This window comes from Abramis brama (assembly GCF_963993115.1).
Source record: "Abramis brama genome assembly, chromosome: 7".
NCBI classification, from domain to species: Eukaryota; Metazoa; Chordata; class Actinopteri; order Cypriniformes; family Leuciscidae; genus Abramis; species Abramis brama.
In genome coordinates this window covers 16981974-17008249 of record NC_139969.1, presented here as the reverse complement: position 1 = coordinate 17008249, position 26276 = coordinate 16981974, and the positions used below count along the sequence as shown (strand labels likewise).

The 26276-nt window shown below is 35.9% G+C and overlaps 2 protein-coding genes across 2 annotated transcripts; one reads left to right on the top strand and one right to left on the bottom strand.

Annotated features, from left to right (window-relative positions):
- Window positions 1–75: 75 nt before the first annotated feature.
- On the bottom strand, window positions 76–4355 carry cenpl (centromere protein L). Its single transcript, XM_084120764.1, has 5 exons — window positions 4307–4355; window positions 2690–2849; window positions 2350–2601; window positions 1356–1907; window positions 76–1265 (listed from the first exon to the last, which is right to left on the bottom strand). Exons 1-5 carry the CDS (start codon window positions 4321–4323, stop codon window positions 1191–1193), a joined length of 1056 nt encoding a protein of 351 aa, XP_083976890.1. The 5' UTR covers window positions 4324–4355; the 3' UTR covers window positions 76–1190.
- Window positions 4356–4592: 237 nt separating this feature from the next.
- dars2 (aspartyl-tRNA synthetase 2, mitochondrial) lies at window positions 4593–25714 on the top strand. Its single transcript, XM_084120762.1, has 17 exons — window positions 4593–5173; window positions 5256–5355; window positions 5755–5821; window positions 5946–6047; window positions 6146–6241; window positions 8753–8876; window positions 8976–9022; window positions 11567–11673; window positions 13508–13577; window positions 14855–15034; window positions 16070–16177; window positions 16713–16775; window positions 19080–19232; window positions 20591–20809; window positions 21924–22034; window positions 22506–22581; window positions 23900–25714. Exons 1-17 carry the CDS (start codon window positions 4996–4998, stop codon window positions 24094–24096), a joined length of 1998 nt encoding a protein of 665 aa, XP_083976888.1. The 5' UTR covers window positions 4593–4995; the 3' UTR covers window positions 24097–25714.
- The last annotated feature ends 562 nt before the right edge of the window (window positions 25715–26276 follow it).

The window sequence follows — 26276 nt, the reverse complement described above, 5'->3', positions numbered from 1 at the left end:
GAGGTTTAGATCAGTGGTTCTCAACCTTATTGACTCTGGTACTTTTGCTGTAATGATGACACAGCTGCATGTTTTAAAATATTTTTATTTCTGAAACTAAGAGTGACAAATTAATTCGATTTAAAAAAAATATAAAAAAAAGGAATATCTTTAAAAAATAAATGTCAAAATATGTGTTGATCTGTTTACAGGTTAGACATTTAAAATGTTTATAGTGTTTTTTAACTTATTATTAGCATAAATTATTTGAAGTTAACTTTAGGTTGAGAACTACTGGTTTAGATTCTTCAAGTCTAGATTAGTAAAACGTGTTCATTTAAACCAAAAATGTGTTTCTCATAAAAATTGGGGATTTGTTAAAATATAAATAAAAAAATTCAACTTTAGATCTGTGCTTTATTGTAAGACAATTCAAAAACATTTTGTTATGCACATCCTAGGTCATTTTCTGATGTAAATGTTTAAATGAAGGATATGTCTTGAGTGCAGATGAATCAAAGTAATATCCAACAACAAAAACAATTAAATTTAAAATCCAAAATAACTTTTAACTATCCTTCCAACAAAAAATCTGCTTGCAAGTTCTACCTACATACTTTGTAAAACATTATACATTTCGACTGTTAGATGCTGACATTGTTGGCACCAAAAACAAAACTTAATAGGATAATTTCAGAAACCATGAATCCTGCCAAAACATAAACATCCAAAAATCAAGCTAGCCGCAACTCATTACTAAAAGATGACAACTGTCAAAGTAAGTGATTTACACATTTTTAAGGGTACAAAATGTTTGTATTAAATATCAACATATGTTACAATATACTAATTACAGATATTAACACATTTGTGTGAACTATTTATAAGCACCTATACATATAGTAGTGATACATTTACAAAGTTGACAATCAAATTTATTTGTGTTAAATGAGTTGTATCACATTAATATTAGCCTTATGGACCGATATAAATGTTATTTGTCTTGATAAACAGTCTTGGGAAAGAAAACGGGGATTCAAAAGCAGAATAAAAACTTAAATTTTAAAAGCTGGAAAACAGACATAGACATTTTACAGCACAAAAAAATAAATATGAGACGATAAGCCTTAAAAGATATAAAAGTTTAGATGTCATGAAAAAAAAAAAAAACAGTAACAAAAATATATTTACAAATCTAAAATAGAAAGATTTTAGGTTAGCATTTTAAGAAGGGCACATTCTGTCAGGAGGCTAAGTAAGGTGGTGATGTAGTCACTGTTTCCGATCTAAAAAAGAGAAAAATAGTTTAAAAAAATCGTAATAAGATATAACAAAAGCTAAATATACAATGAACAGATAGGACACATAGCAATTACCTTGATTTTCCCATCAAGCTGTGCTGATCCCAGAGCGGTAGATACTTTTACAAGCGTACCAGCAGACAGGTAGATCTTGAAGTGTCTGAAAAAATGAGTCTCCAGCCCGTTCATGAGAGAATGGACCTCTTTAATATCGATCCGGTCATCTGTACTCTCCTCTGAGTGAATACTGTTCCACAGCTCCCATGCATCCTGTGGATTCACCGTGTATGAGACATCCAGGGGTGGCTGTGTCGGAAGGCTCCAGGCCAGTTTCAGATACCTGATATTGCAGGTGGGATGGCAACCAGTCCACAAAGCAGCCAGCCAATTGAGAGTGGTGGAGTTTAAAGCCAAAGAACCAAAGTTGCAATCAAAAGCCCTCTCGAACCAGGATTTAACCAGGGTCGTAAGAGACTCCGCTCCACTCGTGCAAAACAAAGGCAAGCTGACAAAATCTGGAGGCAGCGACCTCAGGTACTCTGGATTCCCATTGACACACGTGAGCCAACCGCGCCAGACAACTTTCGGTGCATCTGCTGCTGCGGCAAACACCGGTTTGGATTGGATCTGAGGGAATAAGAATAAGAGAAAAGAAAAACAGCATGAATGCGGTGTATTTATACACTATTGTTCAAGAGTTTGTGGTTGGTGAGAAGTCTTAATGTTTTTAAAGATGTCTCATATTCATAAATGATGCATTTATTTTATTAAAAAAAACAACAAAAAAGTAATCAGTAATATTGTGAATTACACATTTTCTAAAATGTAATTTATTTCCATGATGGTAAAGATAAATTTCAGCAGTCATTATTATGCTGATTTGGTGTTCAAGATTTTTTGTTGTTGTTATTATTAATGTTGAAAATGGTTTTGCTGCTTAATATTTTTTATGGAAACCATAATGCAGGTTTGGAACAACTTAAGGGTAAGGGACCATTTTCATTTTTGGGTGAACTATCCCTTTCATTTTTTTAAAAACAACAACAAAATATTATCCTGTTAGACTTACCTGAATGAAAACAGTCTCAGCATCCTCATCTGTCTCAGCCAGTCCAAGAACTGCAGTAAATGTGACCTTAAATCCCGCCTCTAACCCGACTTCAACTGCAACTCCTTGCTGTTTCTCTGCTACGATGAAGGCTGAGAGATGCTTGGAATATGATTTCAGCTGTGTATGTCTGAAGCAATGCAAAGGAGTGACATATGACAGCTTCCACTCATTTTTCACCAGAAGAGCAATATGTTCAGGGTCAACCTTATTCTGTAGAAAGAATAAAGATATTTGTCACTCAAGCTACTCTATGTCAGAAACAGCATTTTTAGATGGAGTCATTTCCATGGTCTCTTACAGTGATGATTTGTGATTTGGCAGCCCCTCTACTGGTTGGGATCTTCAAGACTGTTAAATGTCCTGGTGTTTGCCAGAAATATGAGGGTGCTTCCACACAGCTCCGGCCATAACTTTTGCTTCTACGAGTTACAGGTCTGCTGGCAGGTGTACCGACGGCACTGCATTGGTAAAAGATGCAACAGAAAAGGGTTATTAACACAGACTCTACTACTACTAATGGGACATGCAAAGTTCAATCCCTTCAGTGTTATTTAATAAAATGTTAATGGGCTGGTTTCACAGACAGGGCTTAGATTAAGCCAGGATTAGTCAGGACCTTAGTTCAGTTAAGAGGTTTGTTCTCACGTGTCAAGCAGGTTCGGTTGAGCTTCTGTTTATGTTCGCTGATCGATGTTTACGTGAACAAAAGCCTAAATTCAATCCGTTCATCATTATATAAAGTGACCGAGTCTCTTCAGAGAATTTCGACTACATCACTCAATTCATATGGATTAGTTTTACAATCTCTTTATGAACTTTTTGAAGTGTTAATTGCGTAACATTAGCTGTCTATAAACATGGACAGAAAGCTCTCATGTTTCATTAAAAATAGCTTGATTTGTGTTCCGAAGATGAACGAAAGTCTTACGGGTTTGGGACGACATGAGGGTGAGTAAGTTAGGCTAATGGCGCTTTTCCACTACACAGTACCAGCTCGACTCGGCTCTGTTTGGTTTTCCACTGTGTAAAAGTTGTACCTGTACCTGCTTCCAGGTACTTTTTTTCGTACCACCTCCGGCGAGGTTGAGGCGATACTAAAATGTGACGTGAAAACACGGCAGACTGCTGATTGATCAGAGAGAATCGTCACTATTCACTGCGTCATCATTGCACGCGCCAGACGGAGTATCCTGAATAAAAAAACAGCAAAAACAAAAACAGCATACACTCGATTTCCTCCATTGTCCTGTGTGTGTGGGTAGCGGGTGTCTCGCGTAAAAGATTAAGTCATGGCAGTTTCCTGCGGCGTCGCTATGACGACCAGGTACTATTGTGGAGGTACTATCTGCAATGGAAAACGGAGCGAAAAGTGAGCCGAGCTGAGCTGAGCTGGTAACGTTACTGGTAATGGAAAAGCGCCATAAGACAGAATTTTTATTTTTGGGTGAACTAGCTAACCCTTTAAGTAGCTTTTATAAACGTGCCTTAGAAAAAATAAACATTACTGGTGTGCATCTTGAGACAAAATAATGGCACTGAGATATTTTAAGATATGTCAGTGCAAGTTGCTTTCAGTTAAACAGCTCAAACATGCACTTTAGTCTGGGACTAGGCTTAAGCCTTGTCTGTGAAACCGGGGCTATATGTCGTAACTATAATACGTTCAAAACATAGCCTACTTAAAATGTCATTTTGAGGTTTAAAGCATTTAATCAAACACAACTTGATCAGAAAACAAAAGACAACAGTTCAGACAATCGCGACTAGTATTAGCAGTTCGCTTCCACCACTAACTACGTTACAAGATCCATTTTCATCGTATTAAGTAAAATGCTAAAACGTGTTGTGTTTTAAATAAATCATTCTGCGTGGCAAATTTCTTTTTAAGACAAACTAAAACTTGAATCCGCCGTACCTGCCTCTCCCCTCCATGATGAACAAAAACACACCGAGCCAAAAAAAATCAGGAAGAGGATTTGAACATCCCGCTTTCCCATCGTGCAACGGGGCGGCGCAGGAACACTAATCGATTGCTGCTAGCGAGGGAAAATGTGTATCATATATTTCTACATTTAGTTGACTTTAGACCATATTTACCAAGATCAGTAATTGGCGGTGATCAAAGTAAAAGCATGGCACATAAATGTAATATAAGTAAGTAACTAGTTGCCATGTTACAATCGATTAGATCTTGTTTGATTAGTCGTGTCAAAGTATTCCATGCGCCTGACTTCATGTAACACACGGATACACTTCACAACTGTCATGATTCAGAATGTCATTGAAAATTCAACAGGATTTATTTTGATTCACTTATTGTTATACGCCATATTATCCTACTATTATATGTATTTGTATTTTGTAGATTGGCGTATGTGCTACAAGATTAACGAAAGGAAAGAAAAACAAAGGTGACCGCCAGTGTTACATTAACTGCAAAAATGTAACTGGATTTATAGAACTACAACCGCGTACACAAAGAAGACATGAACAAAACATGTACACAGTCAAGTGGAATAACAGCTCTGAAATGTATATTTTCATTTGTTAAAGAGAATAAAGGTTAAATGTAGCCAGAGACACTAAGACCTCTCATAACGGACAATGGCAAACAAATACAGATTATTTTTTCTTAGATCAGCCCAGCAGGTGTTGAGGTGTGTGTACAGCACGAGATCAGTACCTTCCATAAATCAAATTTACTCCACAAAACCATCTCTTCCTCCAAACTCTTTGGCATGGGCTTATGAATTCTCCAGAACCTGCTCTACTTACACTTCAGGTAATGTGACCTTGAACAAGACTTTGTATTTGTTATTGCCTTTTTTTTTTTTTTTTAATCTATTTTCTTCTTCTTCTTGTAGGTCAAAGCAGTTTTTCACAGAGAAGCCACACATGTGGAGAACTGTGCTCCAGTCAAATAGATGAAGAAGTTACTTTATGTGGCTGGATTCAGTACCTGAGGTTTGTATGGACGCTCGTTTCCATCACAGAATAGAAAAAAGGTAGTTGCAACGTTTTATCTCAAATTCTGACTTTTTTCCTCACAATTGCGAGTTTATAGCTCAACTCAGACATTTTTTTGTTCACAATTTTTAGAAAAAGCATCAGAAGCATATAAATAGACTTGTGACAAAAAAGTGAGAATTGTGAAATATATAATATAGCAGCAAAATTGCGAGAGGTAAACTCAGAATTTTGAGGGAAAAAAGTCACAATTGTGAGATAGAAAGTCACAATTACCATTTAATTTTTTTGTTCTATGGCAGAAACAATCTTCCATAGGTTAGAGACAAGGCTTATTCTTTTCGAATATCACTGGGCCACATCACTATAACACATTCTCTGTTCTTGACTTGTTAGGCAAGATCTTTTTGTGATCTTGAGAGACTTCAGTGGATTGGTGCAAATTCTTATCCCACAGGAAGAGGTAGCAAACCAATTCTCTTTCTTGTTTTGTATTTTATAAACTAATTCTGATGCTGTCCACATGTTGGTTTATTTGTTGGTGTTTTCACCATAACATTTTTCTTTTGACGCTTTAATTTTTTTAGTCTAAATCTGAACTGAAGAATGCTTTTCTTGGCCTCACGGTGGAGTCGGTCATCATGGTAAAAGGACGGGTCAGGCGTAGACCAGAGGGACAGGAGAATAAGGTTGTTATGCCTGTTCAATTGCACGTAAAGAGAAAAGTCTGACACTGTACTGTTTATTGTGAAATGTGTGTAAAATTGTCCTTTTTATTCAATATTAGACAATGTCCACTGGAGACATTGAGGTCTGTGCTGAGAGCATGAACGTGCTGAATACCTGCCGAAAGCTGCCGTTTGAGATTAAAGAATTTGTCAAAGTAAGTAAATATGATAAAACAAAGTGTTGCATGCATGACTTTTTAAAATAAAATTTTGCCTGCAATATTTCTAGGGTGAATCTCACGAAGAACAACATATCATTCAGAAGGAAAAATGATGTGCATCACCATTCAAAAATGTTGGTTCCTTCAAAAATATTATTTTAATGTTTTTGAAAGAAGGCTCTTATGCTTACCTATTCTTCATTTATTTGATCAAAAACACAGTAAAAACAGTAATATTGTGGATTGTTATTATTACAATTTACAATAGCTGTTTTCTATTTTAATATATTTTAAGTAAATATATTTTATTCCTGAGCTGAATGTTCAGGAGCCATTCTTCCAGTCTTCATTGTCAAATGATCCTTCAGAAATCATTCTAATATGCTGATTTGGTTCTCAAGAAACATTTCTTTCTATTGTCAATGTTAAAAACAGTTATGCTGCTTTATATTTTTGTAGAAACCGTGATAGATTTTTTTCATTTTTTTTATAACAATATCAAATAATTATTTTTATCAATTTAATGCATCCTTAATGAATAAAATTAATAATTTATTTTTCAAATCTTAGTGACCCCAAATGGTAGTGTATGTTTTGCAGAAAAAAATCATATTCAATCAAAAATATATTTTTAGGATTTTTTGTTGTTGTCATTTTTATAACCATTAAACAAATGTATATTGTAATACAGTAATTGTGTCTTGTCTGGAGACAGTGTTTTAATTTGTATTGCTATTATTATTAAAATTAGTGTTAATTAAAGGCTAGACCTATAGTGCAATTTTTTTGTTGCATTTTTTTGTTTCTATTGGCTTTAGCTAAAGGCTTCAGCCTACACCATTTTCAGTTATTACTGTATGTACAGTGAGGAAAATAAGTATTTGAAAACCCTGCTATTTTGCAAGTTCTCCCACTTGGAAATCATGGAGGGGTCTGAAATTGTCATCGTAGGTGCATGTCCACTGTGAGAGACATAATCTAAAAAAAAAAATCCAGAAATCACAATATATGATTTTTTAACTATTTATTTGTATGATACAGCTGCAAATAAGTATTTGAACACCTGTCTATCAGCTAGAATTCTGACCCTCAAAGACCTGTTAGTCTGCCTTTAAAATGTCCACCTCCACTCCATTTATTATCCTAAATTAGATGCACCTGTTTGAGGTCGTGAGCTGCATAAAGACACCTGTCCACCCCATACAATCAGTAAGAATCCAACTACTAACATGGCCAAGACCAAAGAGCTGTCCAAAGACACTAGAGACAAAATTGTACACCTCCACAAGGCTGGAAAGGGCTACGGGGAAATTGCAAAGCAGCTTGGTGAAAAAAGGTCCACTGTTGGAGCAATCATTAGAAAATGGAAGAAGCTAAACATGACTGTCAATCTGCCTCGAACTGGGGCTCCATGCAAGATCTCACCTCGTGGGGTCTCAATGATCCTAAGAAAGGTGAGAAATCAGCCCAGAACTACACGGGAGGAGCTGGTCAATGACCTGAAAAGAGCTGGGACCACCGTTTCCAAGGTTACTGTTGGTAATACACTAAGACGTCATAGTTTGAAATCATGCATGGCACGGAAGGTTCCCCTGCTTAAACCAGCACATGTCAAGGCCCGTCTTAAGTTTGCCAATGACCATTTGGATGATCCAGAGGAGTCACTGGAGAAAGTCATGTGGTCAGATGAGACCAAAATAGAACTTTTTGGTCATAATTCCACTAAACGTGTTTGGAGGAAGAAGAATGATGAGTACCATCCCAAGAACACCATCCCTACCGTGAAGCATGGGGCTGGTAGCATCATGCTTTGGGGATGTTTTTCTGCACATGGGACAGGGCGACTGCACTGTATTAAGGAGAGGATGACCGGGGCCATGTATTGCGAGATTTTGGGGAACAACCTCCTTCTCTCAGTTAGAGCATTGAAGATGGGTCGAGGCTGGGTCTTCCAACATGACAATGACCTGAAGCACACAGCCAGGATAACCAAGGAGTGGCTCTGTAAGAAGCATATCAAGGTTCTGGCGTGGCCTAGCCAGTCTCCAGACCTAAACCCAATAGAGAATCTTTGGAGGGAGCTCAAACTCTGTGTTTTTTTTTTTTAGATTATGTCTCTCACAGTGGACATGCACCTACGATGACAATTTCAGACCCCTCCATGATTTCTAAGTGGGAGAACTTGCAAAATAGCAGGGTGTTCAAATACTTATTTTCCTCACTGTATATTTTGTCATTTATCATGAAAAGTTGTCTGATTTTTTGTTGAATTGAAAAAATGTAATTAAATATGGCCCTGGAGTGTTTCTTGACAGTGTTTGATAGTCACTCTCTGTCATTTGCTGTGGAATAGCCAATGCATTTAATTCCAGATGGATGTTATTTTTATTATATGAGGTTCATTGACCAACAGTGTTTGTGATCCAGACAAAAATTGTTGTCCAAGCAGCATAAAAAAATCCATTGATACATTTCATCTTAATTCTTTTTTTGTTTTCCTTGAAGAAATCAGAATCCCTCAGGATGCAGTATCGTTATCTTGATCTTCGGTCACCCGGGATGCAGTATAATTTAAGACTGAGATCACAAATGGTGATGAAAATGAGGGAGTACCTTTGCAATTTGCATGGTGAGGATTAACAGTGGAATTTTCAAACTTGTGCATACAGTACATTTGCTTAGTTAATGTACCCCAATACTCACTGAGCATTACCTGTCTTTTCCCAAGGATTTGTGGATGTGGAAACACCAACGTTGTTTAAAAGAACACCTGGGGTAGGTATTTTTTTACGATATGAATTAGTTTAATTCGTATAACCAAAACCAAAGACTTTAGATATACAAAGACGGTACATTTATATCACTTACGAATGGGACAAAGTACAAAGTGCAATATGGTGGGATAAGTCCCATCCTCTAAACAAAAAAGTCAATCAGTATTGGTAAAGTCATCGAGTCACCGCTGCTGCTGTTAGAAGTTTCGGCATAGAAACAGTCAGTGATCTGAGACTGCTAAGGACTGCACATGCGCATTGGCTGGTCTAGCATGAAAAATAAGCTTTTTTAAATGCTATTTGAACAACATTTATGTGACAGTCCATGTCAGATGTTGTTTCTGATTTGAAATATGTTATTTAAATGCGGCAGTTTTTGAGATTTCAGGATACCCCTATTAAAATAAATAGGATGCCTGAAATAGCTGCCCAGAGGCATTGCAAATATGGCTGCCAAGTGAACAGACTTTCCTTGAAAGGGACTTTGCCAAAACTTAAGACCATTTGCTAATTCAGATACACAGTATTTTGTATTTCATAGGAATCTATGCTGTGCTACTCTGCACATTGTTTCAGTATGGAAATGTTCAGAAAATTATACATAAAGTTACAACAGCTGTGCTTATGATTCGGATGTACTCCAAGTTATTTCAGGAATTAAAAAACCTGGCACTAATGAGCACTAAGAATCTAAGAGTGTTTATTTATTTCTTAACTTCCAACATTGTAAATTGTATTTATAATCAAATAACACAAAAACAAATATAATACTTACTGAGCTAAATCCAAAAAATGAAGCTTGTATGCTTGACATACTAAGCATAAAAACATTTGTAATTGCAGAAACGTTTCATTCATGATAACTTATTTTCCAATGCTTCTATGGTGACTCATGCTTCTGTTTCTTGTTTCCTGCAAGACCCCCTTGTAAGGCTTGCCCAAACAACAAACTACAGCTGGTGCAAAATATTGCCAGATCATTACCCGAAATTTTGTGAGCAATCACATCACTCTGGCTTCCTCCCTCTGGCTTTGTTGTGCTGAGAACTTGTACATCTGTTTCAAAGTTTTATAACTTTTAAAGCTTTGACACATATGTATGATCGTTTGAATGCTACCCACTTTATCTGGTGTTACTGGAAACTTTAGGTTGTGGAATAAATGAATCATGGCTGAGTGAGAATAGTGAGTGAATTTATACAATGGCATCGGTACTAAAATAATTTATTATTATTTTCTAGCTTTTTTTACTTTTTTTGTCACGCATAATGTGTAACATGATAAAACACACTTAAAAACTATTGCATATTCCAACATTGAGATATGCATAACTACAGTGTTTTTTTCTATACTGTTGTCACTTTCATTTCAGTGCATCACAAGAAAGCATAGATAGATAGATAGATAGATCAATCGATCATTAACCCTCTGGTGCTCCTCATTTGGGTGTAGTTCAATTATATTTTTTCTTTTGTATTTTGAGAGGATTTGATGGTACTTATTAATATTTATGCAATAATTATGGTAATTTTTTGCCATTGAAAATAAAAAAAAATAAAAAATTCTAATTTTAAAAATATTTTTTCAATTAATGCAGAAGTCAGATTAGCGCCATCTGTTGAGAGAAAATAAAATAAAACATGTAATTTCATGGTGTAACCACTAGATGCCTGTATAGCTCTCTATGGAGAGGCTTGTGAATTCTCTAATAGTTTTTGGACAAAATGACTTGCTTTTAAGATGTGGATTTAAATTTTTAGAAATCCTCAAATAATACTTTTTGTCAAGGTTTATAAAAAGTGTACATGTTTTTGCATTAGACTATTTTTACAGTCAAACCTGAATACAGAGAAAGCATTTTGTTACACGTAACATTAAAATTCTATAAAAAATGTACAAAAATAGACAGGAATGCTTTATCACAGCTTAATCCATCTGGATCCGATCTCATTTCAACCTCTTATTTCAGTCTTCTGACTCAATTATGCTGCATGGTATTAGCCCTACCAGTTCATTTGTGTTTATAATTGTGTATGTATGTATGTGTGTGTGAGTGGGTGGGTCTGTTTTGCACTATTGATGTTTTAGAGTTTCACCCCTTCATTGCTGAGCACTTTTTTTCTGCATCGTGGCCGATTTGTAGATTGTACATTTTTGTCGATTTCCCATTCATTTCCAATGGTTGTAATTTTTGACCGAAGAGCACATGTGTGACTATTTGTTTTACAACCACTTAGCCTGCTCGAATCATGCCCTCATTTTTTGTGTGTGTTCACATTCCAAATGCCATAAAAGTCACCGATTTTTTTAAATAAAATTTTCCGAAAATGTTCCAGTCAGAAATGACCGAAGAGCACCTTAAAACACTTTTAAAAATATTTTCCCATGCTTTTTCTCACCCTGTGCTACATTATTTTTGCTTCTCTCTTTTATATTTCATAATGTGACTTTCATTTATCAGATTGGCTTGGGATATTCTGGCTGATTTAGTTCTCAGTCAGAGGCAGGAATACACACTGTTTATTCAAGTGTAACTGTTTTTCAGGGTGCCAAAGAGTTTGTGGTGCCATCTGGAGACCCTGGGAAGTTCTACTCTCTTCCACAAAGCCCACAGCAGTTCAAACAGCTTCTTATGGTGGCTGGCATAGACCGGTAAAAATCATATTTCTTATCACATTTTCTTGCCTTTTTCTAATTCCTTTATATTCATAGATTGTTGTCAGATGCTTGGCACATTCACTAAACTGCTTTCACTGAATGACAGCCCCTTGAAAACAACTTTTGGCCATTTTGGCCAACATACTCTTGGAATCAGATGGTATTATTCGTAGCTTTTAGCAGCTCTGGAATTTGCAGAACTGCATTTGTTCCAATGCTGTATGAAATGCCAAAACAGTGACATGTATGCGGCATGTACAGTGTGATATGCTTTAGAATGCAAGGACACGTTCATTTTAAACTCAAATGACGCTTCGCAGTCCAGCCAGTGAAACTCTAAATAAGATGTTGGAGCCCAGCATGTGTACTCAGATATGTAAACTGTTGTAATGAGCATAAGAAGAATTTTTGATCATCTAAAAAAATACACAGTGATTGTAAAAATTTTGTATTTTAAAGCAATACTTTTTTCTAAATAAATTAAAAGATAAAACACTGAAAATTTAAATCAATGTGTTTATCAATATATTGCTACAATATATTTACTAGAGATATGCTAAAGAGTATTTATATATAAATAAGTTATTATTGTTTTTTATAATTTACATTTTTTTTTATATACAATTTCAATAAATTAAGATAGTGAGATGATGGCAAATGTAATATGAATGTAAATTTGTAGGTTCATCTTTTATGATTTCTCCTTTTATTTGTATTTTTTATTATAAATACAAAAGTTTGTAAATATTGTTTTTAGTTTGTAATTTAAAGTTTAAGTTTGTAAATTGTAAATATACAAAAATTTAACTATTCAAAAGTTTAATTTGATCAAAAGAGACTGAACAATGTTACAGAAAGTTACTTTGAAAAGTAATAAAAAATAACTAATTGTGTTACTTAGTTCCTTTTTTACTTTTTACTTAGTTAAACTTTTTCTCATCTGGGCTGGGCTTGCTTGTTTAGTTTTTAATAAAAAAATTGATTCTATTGAAAATGATTCTATTTATTAAATTTTTTTGCAAATGTATCAGCCTAAAGGCCCCAATATACCCACAGCGAAGTTCTTTTTCTTTCTTAAGTTGATGTAAATGTATCATGGCTTACAACATTTTCTAACATTGACAATAATGAATGTTAATATTAGAATTATTTCTGAAGGCTCATGTGACACTAAAGACTGGAATAATGGCTGCTGAAAATTCAGCTTTCCATCACAGGAATAAATTACATTTAGCAATATAATGAAATCAATAAAAAAAAAGTTATTTTAATTTGTAATAATATATCATAATTTTACTTATTTTACTGTATTTTCGGTCAAATAAATTAGCTGTGGAGAGCATAAGAGACTTAAATCTTACCAACTCCAAACATTTGAATGGTAGTGTAAATTATTTATGAATTTATTATAAATATTAAATGATTTTTCTGAGTGCACCTTTTAAATACTTAAAAAGTTCTTCGTGAAATAAAGTTGGAGTGAAATCAGGCAAACAAAAGTGTGAGAGAGGGTGGCAACCACCCAGAACACACTAGCATTGTGTTAACATTTTTATACAGGCAAGCAACTCTGTCATTGTCAAATCAGAAAATGCATAAGTCTGGTTTCTATTAGATTTTGAAAAATGATAATGACCACAATAGAACCATTTTCATTTAAATTTTGGCAGCACGTCTCTTTGGATTAATAGTTGCGCTAAGCCAGGACTGCGGGCTAGTTCTATGAAAAGTCTGTCAAAGGAAAATGATATGCTATGCATGATTTAAAAATGTCATTCAATATTTGGCCCACAGTCACTTGCGTGTTGGTTATCTCCTGCAATCTCAGGTACTTTCAGCTCGCTCGCTGCTACAGAGATGAGGGCTCCAAGCCTGACAGACAGCCTGAATTCACACAGGTAATGATGTGCTAAAGGTTGGGAGGAAACATGTAGCACATCTGACGATATCTGTGAAGCTGGGGCTCGCTTCTGATGTAGATGAATATTGAGTGTTTTAATGACGTGACTTGCTCTAACTCCCATTCATGAGGGTTAGAGCTGCTAATAGGCTCACTCATGAACCCCAAAAGACCATTTTGGTTTTGTTCAGACAGGCAGCAAAAATCTGATTTTTTTTTGGTTGGTGCATTTAAGTCAAATCCGATTAGTTGTTGATGATCTGAATTGCAAAAAAAACACAAACATATAGGGCCCTATCTTGCACCCAGCGCAATTGACTTTGTACACCGACGCATGTATCATTCCTATTTTGCACCCACGCACAGCGGACTTTTCCCTCCACAGACGCATGTCGGTAAATTAGGAAATGAACTTGTGCGCAAAACGTTCCCTGGTGCTATTTTGCAGGTTTAGAAAACAATTCCGCCACTGACCAGGAAAAACCTAGTTGCGCATGTATTCATATGCTATTTTAAGGGCGCATGCTTGGCCATAATCAATGTAGCGTCTACACAACGCGCATGCACTTTGCTTATCTCATCTACACACAGACACAGCAGTTCTCATTTTTAGAAAACCATACATTATTACATGGAAAAATATTAAGACACGAGGGAAATCATTGTTGTGTCCATGAAGATGTGAAAAAATAGGCATAAATCTAGCTTACACATTTACCCAAATTTTTATACGCCTGTTTAACCGAAGCTAATTTGGGTGAGTTTCTCCCATCCCCATACAATGTCACTTCTCTGTCTTTTACGGCCCTGACGAGAACGTTGTTCTCCTCGGCTGTGAACCGCTCCTGGCGTGCGCCTGGCAAATCCGCCGTTATAATAGCAATCCGCCATGGAACAAGCGCGCCTGCTCTTAAATGGAATGTGAGATGTCGCTCTGATTGGTTTATTTCACGTTACGCCCAAACCACACCTATGAGTAATGAAGCTACTTCAGACCAACCCATTTTAGATTTGCGTCGGGCACAAGAGTCATTTATCCCGCCGGTATAATAGCAACAGCGCCCAAGACCCTCCCACAAAGTTACTTGCGTTTCATGCTTGATACTTGCTTTTCAGATCGTTAGAATAGGGCCCACAATGTCTTAAACCCTTAAAATCAGGTTTTATACACTGTCTGAGCAAAAGAATTAGATTTGAAAAACAAATCAGATTCATTTGCAGTGTGAACAAAGCATTTTGGCTTATTTCTCTCTTCTGTGTTGACACATCTCTTAGGTGGATATTGAGATATCCTTTGTAGACCAGGCTGGAGTCATGAGTTTGATTGAAGGCTTGGTCCAGTACTCCTGGCCAGAGGACAAAGGACAGATTAATGTTCCCTTTCCCTCCATGACTTATGAGGAAGCCATGAGAGACTACGGAGTTGACAAACCAGACACTAGATTTGGGATGAAGGTGACTGCACTTTCTTTCTTTGTACACATCATCCTAGATTGGACGTAAGACATCAATGAGGTTGTTTGCATGCTGGCCGTCCTTGGCGTCACTCTGTGCTGGCATCCTGTTTCCCCACACATCACAGATTTTCACGCGGTGCTCAACAATTAAAAATGAATCTCTCGTGATGCGTTCTCTTGGACCGTTGTGCGTCCTGAATGCATTCAGTTCTGCTTGTAGATTTAGAGCCCTTTGCTGAATCTGTGATGTTTTAGCATTTAGAAAAATAACAGATGAATATTAAATACACTACTGTTAAAAAGTTTGGAATGAATAAAAAGAAATTAATACTTTTATTCAGCAGGATGCATTCAACTGATTAAAATTGAGCGTGACATTTATAACATAACATTTTTCCTGAGAAACAAAGTATTACAGGTTTCAAGTAGATTTTAAACAACTCAACAGTTTTTGGTTTTTACATAAATTTGAAACAGCTCAACAGTTTTCAACATTGATTATTGTAAGAAATATTTTTTGAAAACCAAATCAGCTTATTAGAATGATTTCTGAAGGATCATGTGACACTGAAAACTGGAGTAATGGCTGCTGAAAATTCAGCTTTGCCATCTTATAATTAAATTTTACATTTTATATTAAAATAGAAAACAGTTATTTTAATAGTAATAATATTATACGTTATTACTGTTTTTCTGTATTTTTGATCATATAAATGCAGCCTTGGTGAGCATAAGAGACTTCTTTCACCCCAAACTTTTGAATGGTAGTGTATGTATTTTAACTACATTTTCTTTTATATTTTTACTTTTCTATTTGTTTGTTATATTTTGATTTTTAAAATACATCTATCTTTATTTCATAAGATATTATTAAAGTACTAAATTTACAAGTAAATTTTAAATGTTAAAGTAAATTTGCACAAATGATCTTGTTAATACAAGTCTTAATACAAATCTCTTTGTGTATTGCCTTCTTAAGGCTGATGTAATAGTTGTGGCCTGAGTTAATTCTGATGTGTTTTCTTGTATTCAGCTTGTGGATGTCACCACGGCATTCCAGGAAACGCAAATCGAGTTCATCAAAGATGCACTTCTTGAACCTGGTGGCTGCATTCAGGCTATCTGTGTCCCAGAAGGAATGGTGAGGATAGAATCCGGAGATTCTGTTACTGATGCCCTAACACTGAATCAACACTATTTAATCAACAGCACAGTGTAGTCTGATTTCCAAACAAAATAATCTTTTGAGTTTATTTCAGTGATTCAAAACTGACAGTGCAATTAGTGTAGCCTGGTTTATGAACAAACAATTATTATCATAGGCATACTATAGTGATTCAGGTTAAGACAAAAACATGTTTTGGAAGATGGATTCATGATGTACTCACTCATTATATAAATTTAGTAAATTCCTTAGAACTCTCATCAGGAAGGCACCACACCAGAAATGTGTTCCTTTTAATTCGTATTATACTGGAAACCAATGAACATAATCATTAATATAAATCACATTATTGTATTTAATCACTTATAAGATGACATTCTTTAAAAAGTTGTTACTGAATGTGTTGAGGATCACAATTTCTGCCATTCATATTTCTATGAGAGGCCGATCTCTTCCCCCTTATACTGTCTCTGGAACAGGTGAAGCTAACTGTGTGACATTTCTTCCACAGAAACACCTGAAGGGCAAAGACTTAGAGTTCCTCAAACAAGCAGCGAAGGCCCAGTATGGTCAGGTGAGTTTCGTGTCTGTTTGCTGATGGAACACTACCAGCATTCAGTGTGTGCACATCATGGGAGGTCTCCTGAAATATTTATCTGAAAGTAATCAATAAGTCAGGATGATTTGGTGGCAAAACAGTCAAATGTAACACACTCCATATACTTACCCTGAGGCAAGTATCGACCTCACTGAGGGTCATGTGTTGAACGTGTGTTGTAGGCCGTCCATGGAGTCTTATAAAAGGAATGTTAGATGTATTTTTTTCCTCCACCGCATATGTAGTACATTCACAATTTTTAGCTTGTAATGATTTATATAATATAAAATGGTTTGATCAATTTTTCATGTTAATTCATGTTAAATGCTTTGTACTGAGATACAAATTAATACTAATTTGCATTTTGTCTCAGTCTGCTCTTGTTAGTGATGATGCTAAGCCAAGAATCGCTATTGCTCATCCCCTATGAGCCATTTTAAGTGGATACAAAACATATCACTCAACCAGTGTAGTGTGTAGCCCGACTCCCAAACAACTGACTCTTATGAGTTATTTTTAGTAAATCAAAACCATACAGTAGTTGACTGACTACCTGGATGAATGACTGATGAGCTGGTACTTTTTAGTAAATCAAACAACTTGCAAGCTGCAAACTGCAACTTACTGTGTAATATACTTAAGGCTTGTGAGGCTTAAATCAGTGTAGTTTTGCCAGTAGTATATTATAAAACAATTATTGATAAAATATGTTGCCATATTTTTTGTTTGTTTAGTATTATTTAACATAACCCCAAACTTGAAGTGTATAGTAATATAGTACATTTAATTTAAAGGGTTAGTCCACCCAAAAATGAAAAAACAAATAATCTTTTACTCGCTCTCATGTCGTTCCAAAAACGTAAGCCTTTTGTTCATCTTCAAAACAAAATTGAAGATATTTTAATGAAATCTGAAAGGTTTCTGTCCCTCCGTTGACAGCTACGCAACTACCTCTTTGACTTTTTAAAAGTTCCTAAAGAGATCATAAAACTAATCCATATGAATTGAGCTGTTTAGTCCAAATTTTCTGAAGAGACGCTATCGCATTATATGATGAACAGATTGAATTTAGGTTTTTATTCACATATAAACACTCATCATCAAACATAAACAGAAGCTGAACTGTTCTTGCTTGACGGACAAGGACTTCTTGCAGAAGCTCAAACATGCTGCGTAACACTCGAGATTGAACCTCATTGGTTCTCGCACTTCAAGCAAGCGTGCTTCAGCTTCCATTTACCATAACTGATGTGACATGACATGACTTGAAGGCCAAGTATGGTAACTCATACTTGGAATTTGTCCTCTGCATTTAACCCAGTGAGTAGTGAACACACACACCACACTGCAAACCGTGGACACACACCCGGAGCAGTGGGCAGCCATTTGCTTGAGAATCGAACCCGCAACCTTCGGGTTACCAGTCTGACACTGTCTGACTCGCTCTGTGCATTTATCAGTGTTTATATGTGAATAAAAGCCTAAATTCAATCTGTTCATCAGAGGATGCAATCGTGTCTCTTAAGAAAATTTGGACTGAACCGTTCAATTAATATGGATTCATTTTACGATTTCTTTATGATCAAAGTGGTAGATGCGTAGCTGTCAATGGAGGGACAGAAATCTCTCAAATTTCATTGAAATATCTTCATTTGTATTCTAAAGTTGAACGAACTTCTTACGGGGTTTGGAATTTTTGGGTGAACTAACCCTTTAATATCCTTCCTAAAAAGTACATCTTGATAATTTTTTTACTGATTATCTAATTCCTGTCAAAAGGGGAACGTTGTGTTAATAATAGTCTCCTATAACAGTCAAGAGTAATGATGAGGGACATAACTTTTTAATGTTTAATGTGGACACCACTTCAGGTGACTCAAGTTAGATTTTTTTTTTCCTGTCAAGTCTCTACTATCCAATAAAATAAAGGCAACTTACCAAAAAAAAAAAAAGAAAAAAGTTATTTAAAACTTATGATAGCTGCTTAGTTTTCCCACTGAAAACACTTTATATATTCTTCTGTCTGTATGTATAAATGTAAAGTGAACTTTGAGCTAGTGTTCTTGGCTTGAACTAAATGGCATCGTCAAAGGTGATTCTCCATTGCTATCCATTTTAGTTCAGGCCTTGGCTTGGTTTGTGTCTGGGAAACCAGCCCGCAGAGTTCTCGAAACTGATGATTGCTCAAGAGTTTGTGCCCTATGCTGTCAATTGCAATTGAATATGGTCCGGTGGAGGAAATGGATGATCATTGCTGTGCTTGCGCCGTGTGTCGTACAGGAGGTGAGCGTGGCTCCAGTAAGGGCAGATGGTTCACTGAAATCCCCTCTCAGCCGGCTGCTCTCGGACACGGCCAAACAGCAGCTGCTCCAGATGGCCCAGGCCAATGCTGGAGACCTGATCTTCATCACGGCCGGACCCCGGGAGGACGTGGTGCGTATCCGCCTCCATTTTGTTCCCTGTCTTCACAGATTGATATAACCATGTTGATTCAGTTTCTTAGATGCATCATGAGAGCTCAGCGAGCATATATTTAAATAAAACTACAGTTGGACTACAAGTACATCAAGACATTTTGCGTTGGAGTAAATAATTCAATGATCAGCATCCTTATTTGTGGTCCTCAAGTACCTTCCCATCAGTATTTGTGCCCTAAAGTGATTGATGACTAGGGTTTTTTAGAAAATATGGCTTCAGAGGAATGCTGACATGATCTAATCACTTTAAAAGAATAGTCATCTTTTCCATGCCTCAGCTCTCGCTCAGGGCTGGTGCAGATGGTGAGCTTGGCACAAAGTGAGACACTGTTTAGTCACAAAGCAGAGGAGTGGGAGATGGCTAGGGATAACTGGCGAGCTTTGTGTGCTGAGGTTGTGGGATGAATGGTGATGCTAGCTCAGAAAGCAAGAGAAATGAGAGCTGAGGGAGATCTTTCTCCTCAAATATAGTTTTAGAGATCTTGGCATTCATTAACATGTACCTGCCCCTAAATGCATGATTTTTTTTTTTTTTTTTAGCTGTTCCATGAATGATCAAAAAACTACTAGTCAGATTTTTTAATTTTTAAAATGACAAATCCATGGTTAGAAGTGACTCTCAAATTTTCTGTAGCACTTCAGTATGCTTCCTAAGGCTATCATAAAGTTTCTGGTTCTTAACCTGAAACATTCATAATCTTTTATGTATCTCAAAGGGATAGATCAAACAAATATATTTTTTTTTATCATTTTCTCAACATCATATTGTTCCAAACCTGTATGATTTACTTTCTTCTGTAAAACACAAAAGAAGATAGTATGAAGAATGTTTCAACTGTTTTTGTTCATACTATGAAAGTCAATGGGCTCCAAAATAACACTGGATCCCTTTGACTTTCATTGTATGGACAAAAAATATTATAAACTAAAACTATTAATTTCAGTTTTCAGTAATTAAAATAATGCTGAAATAAAATATTAATATTAGATGAAAAACCTAAACTTAGAAAATTGTCAACTATCTGAAATAAAGTTACTAATGACTAAAACTAAAATAAAAATAAACCTATATAGAAATATACCCCCCAAAATAAAACAAAAATAAAATGCCAAAAGCATGTAAAATTACTAAAACTTAATCTAAAATGAAAATTAAAATATAAAAATAAAAGCTAATTCATGTCGGTGATGCAGGTTCGAGTCCAGCCTGCAACATGTCTTGAACATGACCTCTTTCTGATAATTTCTTGTCACTGTTGACTGTTGTGTTTAGCTATAAAGTAAAAAATGTAAATTAATTTTGTCATGTTGTAGCGTCCTCTGCTGGGGAAGCTGAGACTGCAGTGCGCTGAGCTGCTTGAGCACTACGGCGTGCCTGTTCGTGACCCCTCTGTCTTTCACTTCTTGTGGGTGGTGGACTTTCCCCTCTTCTTACCCAAAGAGGATAATCCAGAGATGCTTGAGTCTGCCCACCATCCCTTCACGGCTCCAGTCCCCGAGGACGTCCATCTGCTCTGCACCCAGCCCCACAACGTATGTAGTGTCACATCACAGATAGTGGATCATCACAGATTGTCTTTTTTAACCTTACAGAATCATAGCATTGCATTTTGATGAGGACAGGACAGGACAGGACATCTTGACAGTCATGAAGATTAAAATAGTAAATAATATACACTATTATTAAAATTATTCTTCTGATAGCAAAGCTGAATTTTCAGCAGCCATCAGTGTCACGTGATACTTCAGATATCATTGTAATATGATTTGGTGCTAAAGAAACATAATATTATTATCACTCTTGAAAACAGCTGCTATACATTTTTGTGAAAACAGTCATGCATTATGCTCAGGATTCATTGACATTGATGAATAGAAATGTAAAAAAGAACAGCATTTATTTTAAATAACTTTATAAATGGTTTCACTGTCACATTTAATGCGATCTTGCTGAATAAAAGTATGGTTTCCTTTAAAAAACACTTTTGAAACCAAGTGTGCGTTTTTCTAGTTTTGCTGTTCTCTAAAATTTGCTCATAGTGATGATTGTCTGATATATGAGTAAATCAATCTTTGGAGTCATTTTATTCCAATGAATTAGTCAAATTGGTCTAAATTACTCATTAGCGAGTTAGTCTGAATCAAAACAATTAAAACAAATCCTTATCCAGTAGTCACAATAATCACAAAAGGGTTGATTAGTTTTGTAACCAACCAATCAAATGAACCGACCTCTGACATCAAATGAAGTTTCAGATGTGATTAGCATGATATCATCATTGTTCGCAATGTGACATACAGTAGGTTCCAAAAGACATAAAAAATTTGATCTTTAAAAAAAAAAAATTTTGACGAAAATACATGAAGCATTAGATAACATATGGTAGAATCTGTAATGAAAAATTGTGTATTAAATGAAAAGAACAATACAAAATAGAAGCATTTTTACTGGTGGTCTCAGGCATTTAGACCCCACTATGTATTTTGATGTGCATTGTACCGTGAGGTTGTTGTTGACACCCAGCACTAGTCTATGCTTTTATCACTTTGTAAGTCTACATTGATGAGCCAGGTTTATCATAGAGGAAATGTATGATCTCGTTCTAAATTCCACATGCTTCCCCTACCTGTTTATCTGCTTTCTCAGGTGCGTGGCCAGCATTATGACTTGGTGCTGAATGGCTGTGAGATCGGAGGAGGTTCAATTCGTATCCACAATGCCTCTCAGCAGCTGTATATCCTGGACACGATTCTCAAGGTAATGGAACAAGAGTGAAAAATTACATAGCAAGCGAAGTGCATCATTTAATGCTACTCTGACAGCGAGTTAAAGCACCTGTAATAGATGTGTCCAGATACCCGACTGCACCATTTTCTTATTTGTGACTCTTACTTAACACCCCCGCACCACCGACAACCCATTCGGTCGCTGTGGCAACCCATTAAGCTATATTTAACCGTCTTTTAAGAGCACAGATGCTTTGGATCTTAAGAGCCAGGGAGAAGAAAGATCACATTAGGGTGTTTTTACCCAAGTTGAGTGTGCTATCATAAGATTTGTATCTACAAAGGAAATCTTTTTGAAGGTCCATTTACTCTCTTGGCACTAAAGTAGATGTATGGATCTGTACGATTTATACATACTGAGACTATGAACAATTCCCTTTCAAGCTGAAAAGGCTGTGAACAAGGTCCACTGTGTCTTTTTTCCATGCTGTCTGTGTTAAAGGAAGACCCATCACTTCTTTCTCATCTATTGGAGGCTCTGGACTCCGGGGCCCCTCCTCACGGTGGAATTGCGTTAGGTGAGTGAGCATTCAATACATGCTACCTTGGACTTTCGCAAGGTTGTTGGGTACCACTGTGACGAAAGGCCTTGTTGATTACATTCTCCTGTTGGTTAAAGTGGAACGGTCATGCTCAGAAACTGAAATTGCTTGCCCAGCCAAGAAATTTTGGCAGCTTTGTTTCAGTTTGAGACTGTAAACTGAAGCATGAAGTGCCCTTGATCATTCGAGAACTTCTGTTTGGGTTTATTTCTGTGTATGGCAGAACTAGAGCTGTTTTTACAGCTTGCATAACCTGTGATACACAAAATTACCATGTTCTTGTTTACATTATAAAGATTAAAGAGTATAAAATATGTCTTTAACATCTGAGAGAAATATGTATAATTATTAGGGATACACTGATTTTAAAATTTGTATTATTTTTATGCGATGGCCAATAATGGTTTAATAGCAGATATTATAATGATATACTACTTTGTTCCAAAAAAATAAAAAATAAAATTAGTTGTTTTAAATGTCTAACAAGTGAATTTCTACAAGTGAATTTAGGCATCACAATATTATAATGTACAGTATGACAAATGGATATTCATTTTGAGATTTGCTAAATATTACATTTACAGTGTTGTTTAATTATGTGTTTTAAAGATTAAGTTAAAGTGAGCATTTGTTGTCATTTAAATGTAAAAATATGGGAAATGAGCATGCATGAATAAATTAATTAAATATCTATTATTAAATATTGTAATATAAATACACTACCATTCAAAGTTTTGTGCTCCATATGATTATTTTTTAAAGAATTTAAGATTTTTATAAAATAGATTCATCGATGCATTAAATTGAACAAAAGTAAAGATAAAGATATTTATAATGTTACAAAAAAATCTATTTTTAATACATGCTGATCCTATGAACTTTCTATTCAGCAAAGTATCCTGAACAAATATATCATGGTTTCCATAAAAATATTAAAACAGCACAACTGTTTTCAACGCTGATAATAAGAAATTGTTCTTGAGCTCCAAATTAGCATATTGGAATATTCTGGATCATGTGACACCGAAGATGAGTAATGAGTGCTGAAGATTCAGCTAATACTTCACAATATGTTTTTTTTTTTACTTTGATCAAATAAATGCAGCCTTGGTGAGCAGAAGAGACTTCTTTCAAAAATATTTAAAATTCTCACCAACCCCAAACTTTTGACCGTTAGTGTATATTAATTATATGAAAAAATTACACATAAAAAATCACTATGCATAATCAATAATGTAACCGAAAAGTTGTGCATTCCTAATAATTATAAAATTGCTATTTTTCTTCTGAACAGGACTGGATCGACTGGTGTCCATCATTGTAGGAGCTCCCAGTATCAGAGACGTCATAGCTTTTCCAAAATCCTTCAGGGGTCATGACCTCATGAGTCACGCTCCAGACTTCGTCTCTGAAGAAGATCTGAAGCCGTACCATATTTCTGTGGTCTGGCCAAGCACAGATTCAGGGGGTCAGCAGGACAACTCAATGTAAGCACTAATATGTGTATTAAGTTCAGTGTTGCCATCTGTGCCCACACTGGTGATGGACTTCAGAGCAGAAGCAGCAGGATCACTTCCTGTCCTGAGAGAATTGAGCACCATCTTCAGAGTGAAGGCCATGTCTGTGTCCTCTACATCACGAAACTCTTCTCATCTGCTGCTTGAACAGATCAGTCATGCATTTTCTTATCATATACATGCTCTGTAATTAGTGTTTTCAACTACATTTTTTAATTAAATTTGTTTTCGTGAAAAAACAGAGAGAGCATGGCATTTCAGTAGGGGGCAGTGTTGTTCCATTCCATCTGTTTACATTGCTTCTCCCCCCTCTCCACATGCCCTGTGTTGAAGTCAGCATGCATCATATCCTACATTTTTTCCCCCACCACCAGACATACCAAATAAAGCTACATTTCATTTTTTTTTAGCGATGCCTTATCTGCAAAAGCAGATGCTCATTTTTCATGCCCAGGTACAGCTACTCATTACAGCCAGTGTTGTTTTAAAACAGACCTGTGAGCTGGCCGCCATGCTGTGAACACAGTTCTTTGTGTATGACATGCTGTTTTTGCTGCTCTTCCAATGACTTTTCCTTAAGTACCCACTCTATTTACATTACCGTGTTTACCTGGAAGTACCTGCCCACGTTCGGTATGTTTCTGTTAGTGCTTTAGAGACAATTTCAGTACCGAAGCTCAGCTGTTTGATATAGAGCTCTTTGGACTATTGGACTATTGGCCCTCAAAACAATTTTAACATTCTGGTTTGCCCTTTTAACCTGTAGTCCTCTTAAAGGGGGATAGTTTAATTGTTATCATTTACTTAAGGTTCCTAACCGATTGATTTTCTTTCTCATGTGGAACACAAAAGAAGATATTTTCAGCAACCAATTTTCAAAATTTCAGCAACCAAAAATACTCGCCTGAAACGGCACAAAAATGAATTTTCAATTTCAGCCAAAAAAGATTTGGAGGGCTGAAATCAGCGCTTCTCAGATGACACATTGTGACCTCTTCTATTTTATGCAGCATGCATAAGTTACATTACGTAAACATGTTAGCAGTGTGTACCCACTTCATTGTGCCTAAAAATAACGCTAGAGTTGCAATAAGTGAAATTTGTTCAGCTGAAATTTAGAGTTGCCGAAGAATTTTTCTACGACTGGTTTAATTTATTATCTGAGAACATGACACTCTGAACTGCACATGGAGTTTAGTTCCCCAAATTTAATCACCAAATCATTGGCTAACTGTAAAACTTTTGGTGTTTTGGTAAAATAAAATAAAAAAATAAACAATTGGTGGATTACTACAGGTTTGGAACAACGTAAAAGCGAGTAAATGATGAGCATTTTGGGTGTTCGCTATGTGGCACTGATTTATATTTCACAAATAAAACGAGTATGTAAATATGCAGCTGTAGCCTTTTTTGGTTATCCTAAGTTTGGTTACGGTTGCAACACAAAACTGCAGCGCTTGCATTATAATCAACAGGCCTGTCTACACCGTTAACTGATGGCCTATTTCTATTTTTAAACACACTGCAGCTACTCAAGCTATTTTATTTTGCCGTCCAAAATAAAATGATTTACAAATAAAATGTTTGAATTGCTTGTGTATTGATCGTGTTAAATCTTCACAATCAGCGCTTCAATCTTTCAGTCTTTATTTATGTTCAAGTAACTTGACCTTTACATCAAAGAAAGTGCGATTTTCTCATCTCTTAATAGAGCTGCTATTTCCCTGATCTGCAAGACGAAAATTGCAGCTTTCAAAGAATGCGATCTCAGGCATCATTACTCCACTCAGCATGCGGTGCAGTCTGTTAGGTATGAGTCTGAGATGAACTGCTCAACTCCAAAAAGATCTAACCATGCATCATTAATTGTATATAGTTAAAATCCATAGTTGTAAAACCCTGTTGCCTGGTTTCACAGACGAGGCTTAAGCTAGTCCCAAAATAAAGTGTATGTTTGAACTGTCTTACCTGAAAGCAGCTTGCACTGACATATCTTAAAATGTGTAAGTGCCATTCTGCCCTACAAAGGCAAAAGACAGTAACTTCATTTTTGGTCAAAAATTAGTTACTGATATTTTTGGGACATTCAAGACCTCCTTTATCCTGTGGATAAGTATCTTGAGTCAAATCCGTTGTTTTTTTATTTTTAGTTGA